Source organism: Calliphora vicina, chromosome 2 (assembly GCF_958450345.1).
Source record: "Calliphora vicina chromosome 2, idCalVici1.1, whole genome shotgun sequence".
Lineage (NCBI taxonomy): Eukaryota > Metazoa > Arthropoda > Insecta > Diptera > Calliphoridae > Calliphora > Calliphora vicina.
The window spans coordinates 94,877,000-94,890,830 of NC_088781.1; the positions used below are offsets into that span (position 1 = coordinate 94,877,000).

The following is a 13,831-nucleotide window of genomic DNA, read 5'->3' on the forward strand; positions in this document are numbered from 1 at the left end:
AATTTTACACGCATTGGCATATTTTCTATAAATTTTTCATTAACTTTTTTTGGATTACTCTCTCTCTCGTTCTCAATCCGCTGTTAAAGCTCGTAAAAATTGGTAGGAGTTAATCGGTATTGTTTCAACCGCCAATTCACGATTCACTAAAAATTCTCAATAGGATTGAACTCAAGGGCGTCATGAAATAACCCCCCACGAAATAACACCCCAAAAATAAAATGAAATAACCCCCCAAAATTTGGGGCCTTATTTCATATGCAAAAAAACCCCAGTTTTGAAAATGAAATAAAACCCCAACGAAATTAAATAATTCCCCAAACAGAAATAACACCCCATTATTGGGGTCTTATTTCATATGAAATAGAACCCCAATAACAGTGAGTTGATCAAAAACAATTGTTGGTTTCAAACTGTCTGCTATAAGATCATATTTTCATAATGTCCGATAGTTTAAACATATATTTGTTGTTTTTCAAACAAAAAAGTTTTAATCTAATAAGACTTTTTGAACTATTTTTTTTTTGTTTTATCATAAAATAACACTTTTTGTTTAAACTATCATAATATATTAGGACATTATGACAATATAACTTAATAGCAGGTCGTTTATATCCAACAAATGTGCTTGTAGCTTTCTCATTTTGTGTTGAAATCTCTTTTAAGACTTTTGGATGAAGTAAAAACTGTATCTATTTGAATACGTAATATATTTGGGTTTAATGAGATTTGTTAAAATATTGATTTGTAAATATATTTTGAATTAGTGTAATATTTTGCGCCTCCGGCGCTTGATTAAAAAATATTACAGTAATTTACAAAACAATATTTCAACTAAACCTGTTTTAAGTTAAACCTTATAGCTCATATTAAAATAGTTAGAGCAGACAAAATATACAAATTTCCTATGAAAAAGTAGAGCTTTTTTAAAATGAAAATCTTTTTAATTTTTATTTATTTAAATATGAGAAAATAAATTGAATTGCTTTCTCGGAAAGTATTTTAAAACACCATTAGAAATTTAGAAAAAAATATTTTTTAACTCCCTAACATACAACTTAAGTTTCACAAATTTTACGGAAAGAAGATCTTATTAAGCTCATTGCAGAGGTATCGCCTCATAATATTCCTGCAAGATCGTCGCAATCGTTCTTAATTATATTAAAAGCCTTTAACTCCTAATACAATTCTTCATCGTTCTTGTGGTTGTGCTCAACATAATTCCTGGCAAGTAATCAGTTACCAGCTGTTAGCACACTTACTATTGTCTTGCAAGTTTTATTCCTGTATTTACTTGCACTATTGAATACCAACTTTTTGACATTCTGAACTAAAAAAATTAATTCTGAACCCAGTTTCAATTTCAAAATTAATTTTTTTTCTTTACAACTTTTTTTGCACTGCGAAATGATCACGATCTTAACTCTGCTAAATTAGCACTTCTACTGACATCACAATTTTTTTTGTAAATACAAGTTGTTAATATATCGGGACAAAATTTACAAATTTTTCGTTTTTTTATAAATTAAAAAATGAAATTATCCCTCAAATAAATAATAAAGGATTTTGAAAATTTTTTTAAAAAATTTCCCTAAAGTTATTGTGGGGTGCAAAATTGAGTACATGCGAGTTATTTTGGTTTTGTCTGTTTTTTTATTTAGAATTGGATGTTTTTTGTTTTGAATTGTAATCCATTTTGTTGCATATTAAACATAAAATAATTATTGGATTTGATTTATTAGTTTTATTTTTATTCCATAAGAAGTGCACACAATAGAAACATGTACTCATTTGAGCTCCCCACTGTATAGTGAACGATATTATAAAAAGAACTAAGCCAGGTTATCGAGAAATTTAAAATTTTTAAACGCGTATAACTCGAAATGGGTATAAACTCTAATGCTTCTCTGCTATTCCTATGTGAATTTCATGCAAATCGGATCGGATCAGCCAGTTAGAAATGACGGATTTATTTACAAAATATATTTATTCTTCCCCACTGTATTATAGGGCTATATAGTTTTATTTAGTCATTTAGAATGGCGTTTGCTTTTAAAGTACCAAAAACTGTACCAAAATTTATTTAACATACATATTGTTACGAAATTGTACTTGAATTCAAATATAACGATTTTAAGGGCTGATTTAAAAGTAGCATAATGCTTTCAAATAACAGTGCTGTAATAGCAAACTCTAACATATCTGTGGGCATTATTAAATAAAAGCTTTCAGTTGACCATTGATCGTAAGTTGACAACGCTGTATGAATTCGAATATTCAGTTAAAGAACATTGTAAAAGTACACCATAGATGGCGTATGATCTAGAATATTCGAACTTTGATAGTTAAAGAGCAATCTAGAGTGCAGATGGCAGTGTTATAAATAGTGGCAGAGGTTGCAATCGTTAGTGAGTTTATCAGAGACGCTTTTCGAATAAACATCAACTGAGTGCCTTAAAGTGTGTTGTGTTTTTCAAGTAAATTCGTGTACATTATAAATTGTGTCTGTATTTCTGAGAATTTGCAAACGTGTATAAAAAACATTGAGTGACTATTTAATTCTGTTGTTGTTGTACATTTTTAAATAAATAAAGAGTTTTTACAATTTTCAAACTACTAAACGGCTTTTATTTGCAATCAAAAGTATCCGGTTTATTTAAAGGAAATAAACCAAACGTTTTGAAAAGGTTAAAACGTAACAATATATTTTAAAATATATAAAATCGAAAATATAGACAGAATCAGCTGCCACAAAGAGAATAATACCGCCAAATGCGCGATATATAAACAACACATATTTTTTTTTGTTCTGACACTGTTTTGTTAAAATATTTGAACACATTTTCAGCATGTGCTCAAGTATAAAAAGTCCTTTAGATTTGTGTTTGTTTTTGACTTGTTTAATACTTGGTTAGATGAATGCATCTGATGTTTCCGGTCAAAAACAAAAGCGCAACAGCAATTAATATTCTGAAGTGTTTGCAGGAATTAAACATTGTTGTATCATTTATGATTATTTATGATTTCAATAGGGGATGTTGGGAATGTCAGCTAAGTAAATGCGAAAACTACCAGTAATATTGCATTAAATATTATTTTTTGCGAATGTTAAACCGATTGTGAATGTCAATAAATTAATGCATATGGGCAACAAAAAAATTTAGTTAAAATTTTAGTAAATTTTTTTCTAGATTTTTTTGCTCTGCACCGTTTTGTAGCTAGTAACGTCAATAATACAAATTTATTTGATATTTTGCCAAAATCATTAGCCCATAAGAAATAATGAACAATGATGGTTGGTTTATTGTACATACATATGAAAAAAAAAATAAATAAAAATATGAAAATTCGGAATAAATTGCTATAAGTTTGAACAATTTTCTAAAACATTTTCATATTTTAGTGAGTGTGAAATCAAGAATAAACAAATAAGCAGTCGTTACCTCCCTAATTACAACTGTCAAACACAGGCAGCTCCTAGCAGACAAATCTTTCTCAAACAACTATAAAATTTGCAAAATTTTCATCATATGTATTACGTATGTGTATTTAAAAGATGGATATGTATTGTAATGATAGTTCTTTAAGTTCAAAAATTTCGCTTAAAACTAGTTTTTTAGCATTTTCAATTAAGATGATTAACAACCTTTTATTTAAATACGTTTTCATTTTTAATTAGCTAGAAATATTAGTTGTGATTTTTTATATGGGCAAAAACACAATTTTCATTTACGTTAGTTTTAAGAATTGAAATCAAAATAAGTTATCAATATTAATAAGTATATACTAAAAATTATAATCGCGATATACATACAACTTTTTAAGAAGACCTGAAATGTTTTTTATGAATATTTTTGAATTAAGTTGAATAATTACACAGTGCAACAGTGAAAAAAACACGCGATCATGACTATTTAGGTTCGACTCTACTACCAAAGTGTAGTAAAACCCTGTACTCAGTTTTTCCATTTTGGTGACCGATTTTTTTTATGGGCCCCCAAAGTTTCTGAAAATCAGTGGGGCCGTATCACTTTGTGATACGGCTTTTTTCCAAAAAATAGCTTTTTCGTGCACTTTTGTTGAAAAATAATAGGATGAAACATTTTTTGTTTACTTTTTTTATAACAAAGTTGTAGCTACGGTAAATCTGAATAACTCTTGTGAACATATCAATGCAATCCGAACATATCTAGGCATTCTAAATAGCTGTCAAAAATCACTTTGTAGCATAAAAATTTTAGCTGTTAACCAAAAACTGATGACACCTTTTTTAGAGGCCCCACTGATTTTCAGAAACTTTGGGAGCCCATAAAAAAAATCGGTCACCAAAATGGACAAACTGAGTATAGCGTTTTACTACCCTTTTGTAGTAGAGTCGAACATATACTGTCATGATCTTGTGTTTTTGCAAAAGTCTTCATTTGTTGCATAGTGTTATAAGGTAATGTATTGGTTCACTAATCGATTGAAGTTTTAAGCTAAATTATATATTTTTCTACTAAAATTTTTTTATCCAATAAATCTGCAAACTTCGAATTTTTAATATGTTAATAATTAAACGATTGTTCCACAAATAAGTTTAATATACAAACAAATCACACCTTTGGGCAGATCGATTCATAAATGACCTAGCTCCCATAGGCCCTCTTCCAAAAAATGGTGGTATCGAAAAAATTTAACCGAAAGAAGATCTGCGCGAAACTGCTTTCGGCGACCTAATTTCATAGTGATCAGTGCATAATTTAACATAGTTCCTATAAAACTTTAAAATATGTTTGTATCCAAAAACAATTCAATCTAAATAAGTTTCATATGGACAGAAATTACACGACTACAGTGTCCAAAAAAACCGGTTTCCGGTTTAACCGAAAAAGTGTGTTTTTGTAAAAACAGGTTACGGTGTTTGTCATTATAAAAAACCCGGTTTACCGGTTTTGTATCAAATTTTTATTTAATATGAAAAGGTTCTCCTTTTATAGACATTTTTGATAAAATAAGAATTACGTGCGTCAGTTTTATAAGAATAATTATTAGATTTTAACAGAAAATTTTAATTTTTTTTTTAGAATAATGAAATAAATACACATTTTAGCTTTAATTACATGTGTCATTTCATTCCTATCATAAAAACCATTAACTTGATTTCTGATTTACATTATGTGTTTTTTTACTGGACAAAAATAGTACAGTAACAAAAATCAAGTTCTCTATTAACAAACTGTCACTTTCAATATTCTCTTGCTCTCTCGTTACATGTTTTTAAAAGTAAACGAACGCAACTCCGTAACCATAGAATAAAATATAAATAGAAGCGTTGCTGAGAGACAAAAAATCTAAGACTGCTGTCAAAAACCTAAGTCTTGCAACAACAAACTACATGTAAACCAACGTATTTTGTTGTTATGTCGGCCATAAAATTTGGGAGAGAATAATTATTTTTACTCTCAGTTTCGCCTCTAGTTCTACCCTATGTCCTTAACTTTCAGTAATAATTTTAACAAATTATTTCCAAATTTGTGAAAATCATATGGGCAATTCCACATCATCGTACGTGAAATTTGTACGCCTATAGAGTGGAATAGATTTTGCAAAAATAAGAGTATCTGAAAAATAATTTAGTCTTTATGTTCCATTTAGAGGGTACTATATTTGAAAATAATAAAAAGTTCTTTCGAGACATTGTTGTCCAAAATATCGAGCGAAATAAGAGTATATCGTACGTGACATAAAACGGAAGTCATTTCGAGGTACATGTAGAAATATGCGAAAATTTTCGAATCGTGAGAGAAGATATGTTATCTTTTAATTTCTTACACTAAAGTCATATTTAAATAAAAATAATCTTTGGATGTACATGACAGATTTTTCTCTTATAATAAAAAAATATATGTTCTGTAAATATATGTATGTATACAAAAACTAAAAAAAATAATGGAAATTATACATTCGGTTTCAATAAACAATTTTATAATAACAAATTAACAATCAGAGTCAAATTGATTTCATACTATGTATATGCTAATTCGGAACTTAGTGTTAACCGCAATTTTAGCCTAAAAATGCCAATTAAATAAAAAAATTAAATATAGTCAGTTTAAAATATTATTATGCCAATAAAATGAGGTTCGAAATTTATTTTTAAAATATCAGCTATATTGACGATAAAATTCCAAATAAAATAAAAAAATTATTATTGTTTGGTTCGTACCAAAGTATAACAATTAGTCCAACTCTTTGACAGCAGTACCTAACTCTATACATGTATTAATGAAAAAGTACCTAAGTCTAAATATGTGTTTGTAACAAAAACGTATATGTGTTGGTGCCTTTTTAATTTTCACAAGACACACAGAGTTCTATAAAAATTTTTAAATTTTAATTTATTTAAATTTTGTTCTATTTTCAATACCAAAAATTTAAACTCTGTTCTATATTTTAAAACCTAAGCTTTTTGTTTTGAACTTTTATGTACATTTTGTTTTTTTAATTTTTTGAAATTTTCTTTTTTTTTATTTACATTCATTGAAAAATATTTTCAATTATTTGAATGTATATGTTTGAAAAAGTTTTGAAGCTTTTTTCAAATAAAAACAAAAGTTCTATTTTAAAATAAAGTCGACTTTAACAAAAATTAACCTTAAAATTTCTTTCATAGTTAGGGTGTATATTTATCAGAGTTTTTTTTAATTCGATATTATTGATTTAAATTGTAGACAAATATGTACTTATAAATACTATAAATAAAAAAATACGTAAAAATAAATAGTTTACACTCACAATTGACATGGACATCAAATCGTTTGCTTACTGATGGTGGAACTCCATTTGAAGCGATACACAAATATCCACCCATATCAGTGCGATGAACGTTACCCAGCACAAGTTTTTCTCCCTCCACGTTTTTCACAACTGAAATTAAAATGTATTTTAATTAAGTATAACTTATAATATATATCGAGAATATTTAATGAATGCAAAATCAGAAGTTCAGCAGAAAACCCGTTTAATATTGTAGAATACACTCAAAAAAAGTCTTGTCAATTTACTACTACAAAGTAAGTAATTTTTCATGTAAAATTACAGAAAATGCGTAAACATAAGCACAATATGTTTATAAAAATGATTTACATACTTTTCTCTGCATAAATACATACAAAATATAGTACTTTGCTTGTTTCTCAACATGTTTACAATATAATAGACATTTTAAATTTAAAATTACATATAATATGAGTAAATGTATGTTTTACACACAAAATGTGTAATATAGAAATTGTCAAAATTTTGTTTCAAAATAAAAAAAGTTCCAAAAATTTTAAATTTTTATTAAATTTCAGATATTTTTCAAAAGAGAACATTAAAATACAGAAAATTTCAAAAAGAATACCACAACAGCTAAAAGCGGTTTTATTTAATAAAAAATTATATAAAAGAGCATTACTGCGAATAAAAACTTTTTTTCCAATGTTCGAAGCAGCAATAGCCAAAAATTAGAAGAAAACTTTATGAAATTTCCTAATTTGGCAGTTGTAAGATGAAATGGTATAAATATATTCGTTATGTGTTTTATTACGTAATGGCTTATTCATTGTGATAGTCAAAATATACATGTATCATTAAATCCAAATATTATATCCCTTATTTTCGTTACAGACTGAAAATCATTGTTGCTTTAACCCATCTAGATTTTTAAATGTTCCATTTGTATCAAACAGTGATGGAACGGCAATCACTTAAAATGTTAGAAGCAATAACAATATCTAGATTTTCAAATGTTCCTTTTTTATCATTAGTGATGGAAAGGCAAACACACTGCTACAGAGTTAGGAGCAATTAAATCCGTCCAAAGACCGAGTAGTCCGTTTGGATTAATTAGAATTAAAATCTAGTGTTTTTATGTATTATATTTATTTATTCATATAATTCATATAATTTATTTGGTTTTAATGTTCTGGTTTTTATTTAATTAAACATATTTTAAAAGTAAAATCTCTTGTTTGTATTTCTTTCAATATGAAGAAGAGTCATAGGCATAGATTAATATATCCATAGAAGCGTTACTGAGAGGGAAAAAACCTAAGTCTGTTGTCAAAAACCTAAGTCGTGAGAATGTATTAGTACATAGTTTTGAGGTTGTATTGGTGCCTTTTTAATTTTCACCAGACACACTGAGTTCTATAAAAACGTATAAATTTTAATTTATTTAATAGAACAAAAGTTCTATTTTCATTACCAAAAATTTAAACTCTGTTCTATAAATTAAATTCTACCACAATAAAATTAAGTGTCAAAAATTAATAAAAAATATTTTTTTTCATTTGAGCAAAATTAATATGTTTTGGAAATATATCCCAATGTGATCATCGAAAAATTCTGAAATTTGTTTAACAAAATTTGAAAATGGAGATTCGAAACAGCCGTTAAAAAAATATTTTTTTTGGTTATACCTGCGAATAGGTTAACGGTATCCTACGAAGACAAAAACTCATACACAAGTAAATACGGATATATTTTAAATAAAAATTAGCATTTAATTTAATTTTTCTCAAAATATGTTAATTTTGTTTCCTAAATTTCTTGTTCAAGTGGCCTGAGACACGTTAATGGTCTGGCGAATTTGTAATAACTTTACCATTTTTTAACCAAATTTTGTCATTTATATCTCATTACAACGATAATTACGTACACATTTCGATTATTTTGCATTCAATTGCAAAAATATTTATTTAGTAGCAAAATTTTTACAAAAACTGAAAATTTTTTTCCCGAATTTTGGCGATAATACAGTTTTATTTTCATATGTATCGGGTATGTATTTATAAAGACAAATAAAGCAAACAAAATGTTAACAAAATATAAAATAAAGTTTGCAGAAAAATATCTATCAATCAACAAAGAAATAAAATATTTGTAATACTATCGTGTAAACAATAAATGTTTTTTTCGAAACGATGAAATACCGAATGATTTCAATAATATTTTAAATTTGAAAATTGTTAATACTACTAAATACCTTAAACATTTTTTAAACACATAAATAGGTAAATTTTCACATTTGTTTGTATATTTTTGTACACATAATGTGTGTAAATATTTAAATTTACACACAACATGTATTTTTACACTAATTATAGTAGGAGAAAAGATACCTACTATAAATGTAGTAAATTTACGTGAAAATTTATTAGACTGTAGGTATGGAATATGAAATTATAGTTTAGTATCAAAATAATATTGAAATAGTTCTTTTTTCACCCTAATAGATCTATCTAGGATTTCTCTTTTGTATTAGTTTCATTAGAAAATTTTCTATAGAAAAAACTCTGATTCACACAAAAATGTCTATACAAAATACTGTTACACACAAAACTTTGTGTAGAAAACCTATATACATACATAAATCTTTATATAGAAAAATCTGTTATACACAAAATTTTGTTAGAAAGAACAGAAATTATTATTAGTTACACAGAAAAATTTTATAGAAAAAAATGTTTTACCACATATTTTCTCTAGAAAATACTGTTATATAGAAAATTGTTTATAGAAAAAACTGTTATACACAAATTTTTCTATAGAAAATTGAGTTATACAACAAATTTTGTTTAGCAAAAATTGTTATACATATGTATATAAAATTTTCGATTGAAAAATCAAATCATTTTGTATACATATACATATATAAAAAATTACAAAATAAATTTTTTATTGAAAAACAAATTATTCTTTATCTTTACGATTAACTATTGTATTTTGTTACATAAAAAACTTAAAATAGTTTAAGAATTCATTCGAATCCTTTCATAGACTTTGTCATAGTTCTGAATGCAAAATTTTGAGTATAATTTACAAAATTTTACTCTAAAATGGATTTTAGAGGATTTGGATTTTATTTTAATTAATGAACCAAAATTTATCGGATTCATGAATAAGTATGAATTTGAATATTGTGCCATTATTCGATATCCTGATTCTATCGTATACAGTTCTTAATTTTTTCAATGCTACGTGTAGTTTGCTAGAACTTGAAGGCACAGAAAAAAGAAATTCATAATTGTAATGAATTTTGTAATAAATAACTAATTCCCTAACTTTTTTCATTCAGAATAAGAATATGTTCGTAAATATTATTAAATTGTGCATGACGGAAACTTTTGCATTTTTTACATATATTTAATAATATTTTATTATAAATTGCATTAAATTGTATTTTTTAATGATTTAGTTCAAAATTGTTTGCATACTAGCCATATATTGGCCAATATTTGAAGATGAATCAAAAATATCTGAAACTTAAAAAATATCATTAAACATAATAAAACATCAATAAACATTAAAACATCTAATCCTTTTTAAAAATTTTAATCAATTTCGCACATACATATGTACATATTTCATCATTTTGTGGCTCAAAATCATAAAAAATATAAAATTTTCCAAAGAAAATTTCAAACATTTTAGAACAAAATAAAAAGATAAACGAAATTGAAATTATATTTTACAAGCTTTCTAGATTTTATTTGAAAACAGTTGTCGAGATAAGTCTACGTACGACCACAATTTTTGCCACTTTATTAGAGAAAACCCGGTAAATAAAAAATTAATAATGCAGTTTTGTTTGAAATCTATTTTTATTGCTATGCACCAAAAAAATTATTTTGGTGCATTATTCATAAAAAACAATAAAAAAATATTGACAAAAGTCTACATATGACCACAGCATGTCCTGGTTTTTTTTTAATACTAACAGATAAGCATGCAATTTATTAAGTCTACAGTTCAAACAATATTAAGTAACTTTGAAAACACTGGTAGAGTTAAAAACAAGCTGCGAAGTGGTCGCCCAAAGAAACTACATCGTAGAGATGTAATCTTCATTTTAAAAGAAGTCAACAAAAACTCAAAAGTAAATACCACAAAATTGGCTACTCTACCATGCCCCACGAAAATTGTATACACCACCTCAAAGCCCGGACTTAAATGTTGTTGAGCACGTGTTGGAAATTCTACAACAGAAGATCCGAAAACCACGGACCGGAGCAATTATGACATTCATAATAAAAATCACAACATAATTGTTATTTTCAGAGTTTTATTTTTTTTTGTCAGAAAAAATTGTTATTTTCTGATTTTTATTTTTTTGTCAGAAATAATTGTTATTTTTGATTTTTATTTTTTTTTGTCAGGAATATTTGTCAGACTTTGATTTTTATTTTTTTTTGTCAGAAATAATTGTTATTTTCTGATTTTTATTTTTTTGTCAGAAATAATTGTTATTTTTGATTTTTACTTTTTTTTTGTTAGGAATATTTGTCAGACTTTGAGTTTTATTTTTTTTGTCAGGAATATATGGCTGACTTTGAGTTTTATTTTTTTTTGTCAGAAATAATTGTTATTTTTTAATTTTTTGTCAGATATATTTGTCAGACTTTGATTTTTATTTTTATACCCTTCACCACGAGTGGCAAGGGTATATATAAGTTTGTCATTCCGTTTGTAATTTCTACATTTTTCATTTGCGACCCCACAAAGTATATATATTCTGGATCGTTATAGATAGCGAAGTCGATATCGCCATGTCCGTCTGTCCGTATATTCGGCTGTATGTTGAAATCAACTTTCCGTAGCCCCCAAATAACTTACAAACATGATTGATACATCAATATATCGGGAATTCTTCCGGCTCGGTTGTCATTTAAAATCGAGAAAATCGGCCCACAAATGGCTGAGATAACGGGACAACCTCGATTTTTGGCTATTTTTGATCTATATCTGAATAACTAAGTCATTTATATAGGCATTATGGATATCTAATGATAGATATTTCAAAGTCCATTGCAACGATGTATGTATATAAGGCTTTGACCTACAATGGGTCAAAATCGGGAAAAACATTTTTTAACACGATTTTTTTTTTACCAAAAAATTGGAAAATTCGGTCCCTGCCGAAAACATCTTATTACTTGTGCACGAATGTTAAAGGAGAACCTTCCAGAAGAATGTCAAAATATAACGTCCGCAGATGCCCAGACGCTTGTAGATGCCCGTGGTGGCCCAACGAAATATTGAATTTAATGAAGATTTGTATTCGCTGAAAAATGTTTATTTAGTGTATGTAGACTTTTGTAAACATATTTTTTTAATTTTTTGTGAATAAAAGTTAAATTAATTATAAATTTAGCGATATTTTTTTGTTATATTACTAAAAATGCATTTGAAATAAAACTGCATCATTACTTTTACTTATTATGGTTTAGAAGTCCGCGAGTTACGAAAATAATGGTCGTATGTATACTTTTGCCGGTCACTGTATTATTTTACAGGTTAGAAGCTAGTTTTATTGGATTTTCTACGATGAAGGTCCATGTGATACTCCAAAAATAATTTGGCATCATATATTCATCCCATCGACCTTGGGATTAACATATGATGCCATAACTTTTAAATCTTTGTGGAAACGTTATCATTGTTATTCGCTATACGATCCAAGATTTTCAGGAAACTTGTCTAAATTACTGTGAAGATAGGGTACTTTTATGATCATATTACATCCAACATTTTTAAAGCTTATTAAAAGTCTATAATTAATTCCTCCAAGCTGCTGCTTCTAAATCTAGTTCTATCTAATGCCTTCATATAATACTTCATAAGTCCCAATTTGATGTCTAATGGACGAAATCTCTCTTGCGGAAGGTCAAGGTCTCTTATCAAATCACTTAAGGCATCTTGAAAAAGGTGAAGGCGTCGTTAACACTTCATAATCCATCCATCTCGTCCGACATATTCTACAAAAATGTTCTCCGTAACATTTTGCATAAATTTGCTGAATACATTTTATACCTCAAATGTTCTTTAAAATAAAATTCTTAATAAATGCGAAATTAACCCTCGGCTCTCTTTCGTTATGGCTTATTTTTTGATTTTCTGGTTGAATTTTCCGTTTTGGTGTATTTAGGGACTTATAGTAAAATTTTACGGATAATATTTTTGCGGAACATTTTAACCCCTTAAATACCTGTTGTAATGGTGTTTTTTGCTCATTTTTAAAAGAAGGACATAAAAGACCCATGCCTTGAGGATTTAGAGGGTTAACATATTCTACAAAAATATTCTCCGTAACATTTTACACAACTTTGCTGAACACATTTTATACCTAAAATGTAAGGATCACATGGTTTCTTATGACGATAAACAATAAGAATGTGCCAGAGTTGGGAAAATTTAACCCCCCCCTAAAATTAAATTCAGATGTAAACTTTTAAAACGTCGATACACGTGTCTTTTTTTGTCCCCTCTATCAAAATTTATTAGTCGGACCTCGTTATTTTGGTCCGTTTGCTTGTACAAACCTTGTCTTTCTCTGGACTCTGTTCTTAAAATGATATCCTTGCCTCCTTCACGTTTCCATTGTACTGTTGGCATCGGCACTCCAGTTGCACTACACATAAGTGTGATGGTACCTCCTTCATTCGTTATACTTTCTTCAAGATTTTGGTCTGGATGATACAATATGTCAGGTGGCACTACCACATCCAAATAACCAGACTGAAACAACAACAAATTATTTAATCAATAATAATAAAACACAACAGTATGAATTAGAAATTGCGCACAACACAGCCAAGCATACAAAAACTGAAGCATTTTCTGCTAATGGAATAATAACAAAAAAATTAGATATTTGAATTATAAACATATGAATCCACTAAATATCAACACATTCAGTTTTTTTTTAAAGAATTGTATTTACTACGTCCACATGCATATGTATGTGACCAAAAAAATTAGAGTATTTTTCTTCTTGACCACCGCGGTGCACCGTTACCGTTAG

The 13,831-nt window shown here is 27.5% G+C and overlaps 1 protein-coding gene across 1 annotated transcript in view; it reads right to left on the reverse strand.

Moving 5' to 3' along the window:
• DIP-lambda (Dpr-interacting protein lambda) overlaps positions 1-13,831 on the reverse strand; it is a 101,561-nt gene that overhangs the window by 43,782 nt on the left and 43,948 nt on the right. Inside the window, exons 4-5 of the mRNA XM_065500888.1 lie at positions 13,350-13,545; positions 6,778-6,909 (exon numbers count right to left, since the gene is read on the reverse strand). Of these exons, the coding sequence (XP_065356960.1) occupies positions 6,778-6,909; positions 13,350-13,545 (328 nt within the window). The remainder of the gene's footprint in view (positions 1-6,777; positions 6,910-13,349; positions 13,546-13,831) is intronic.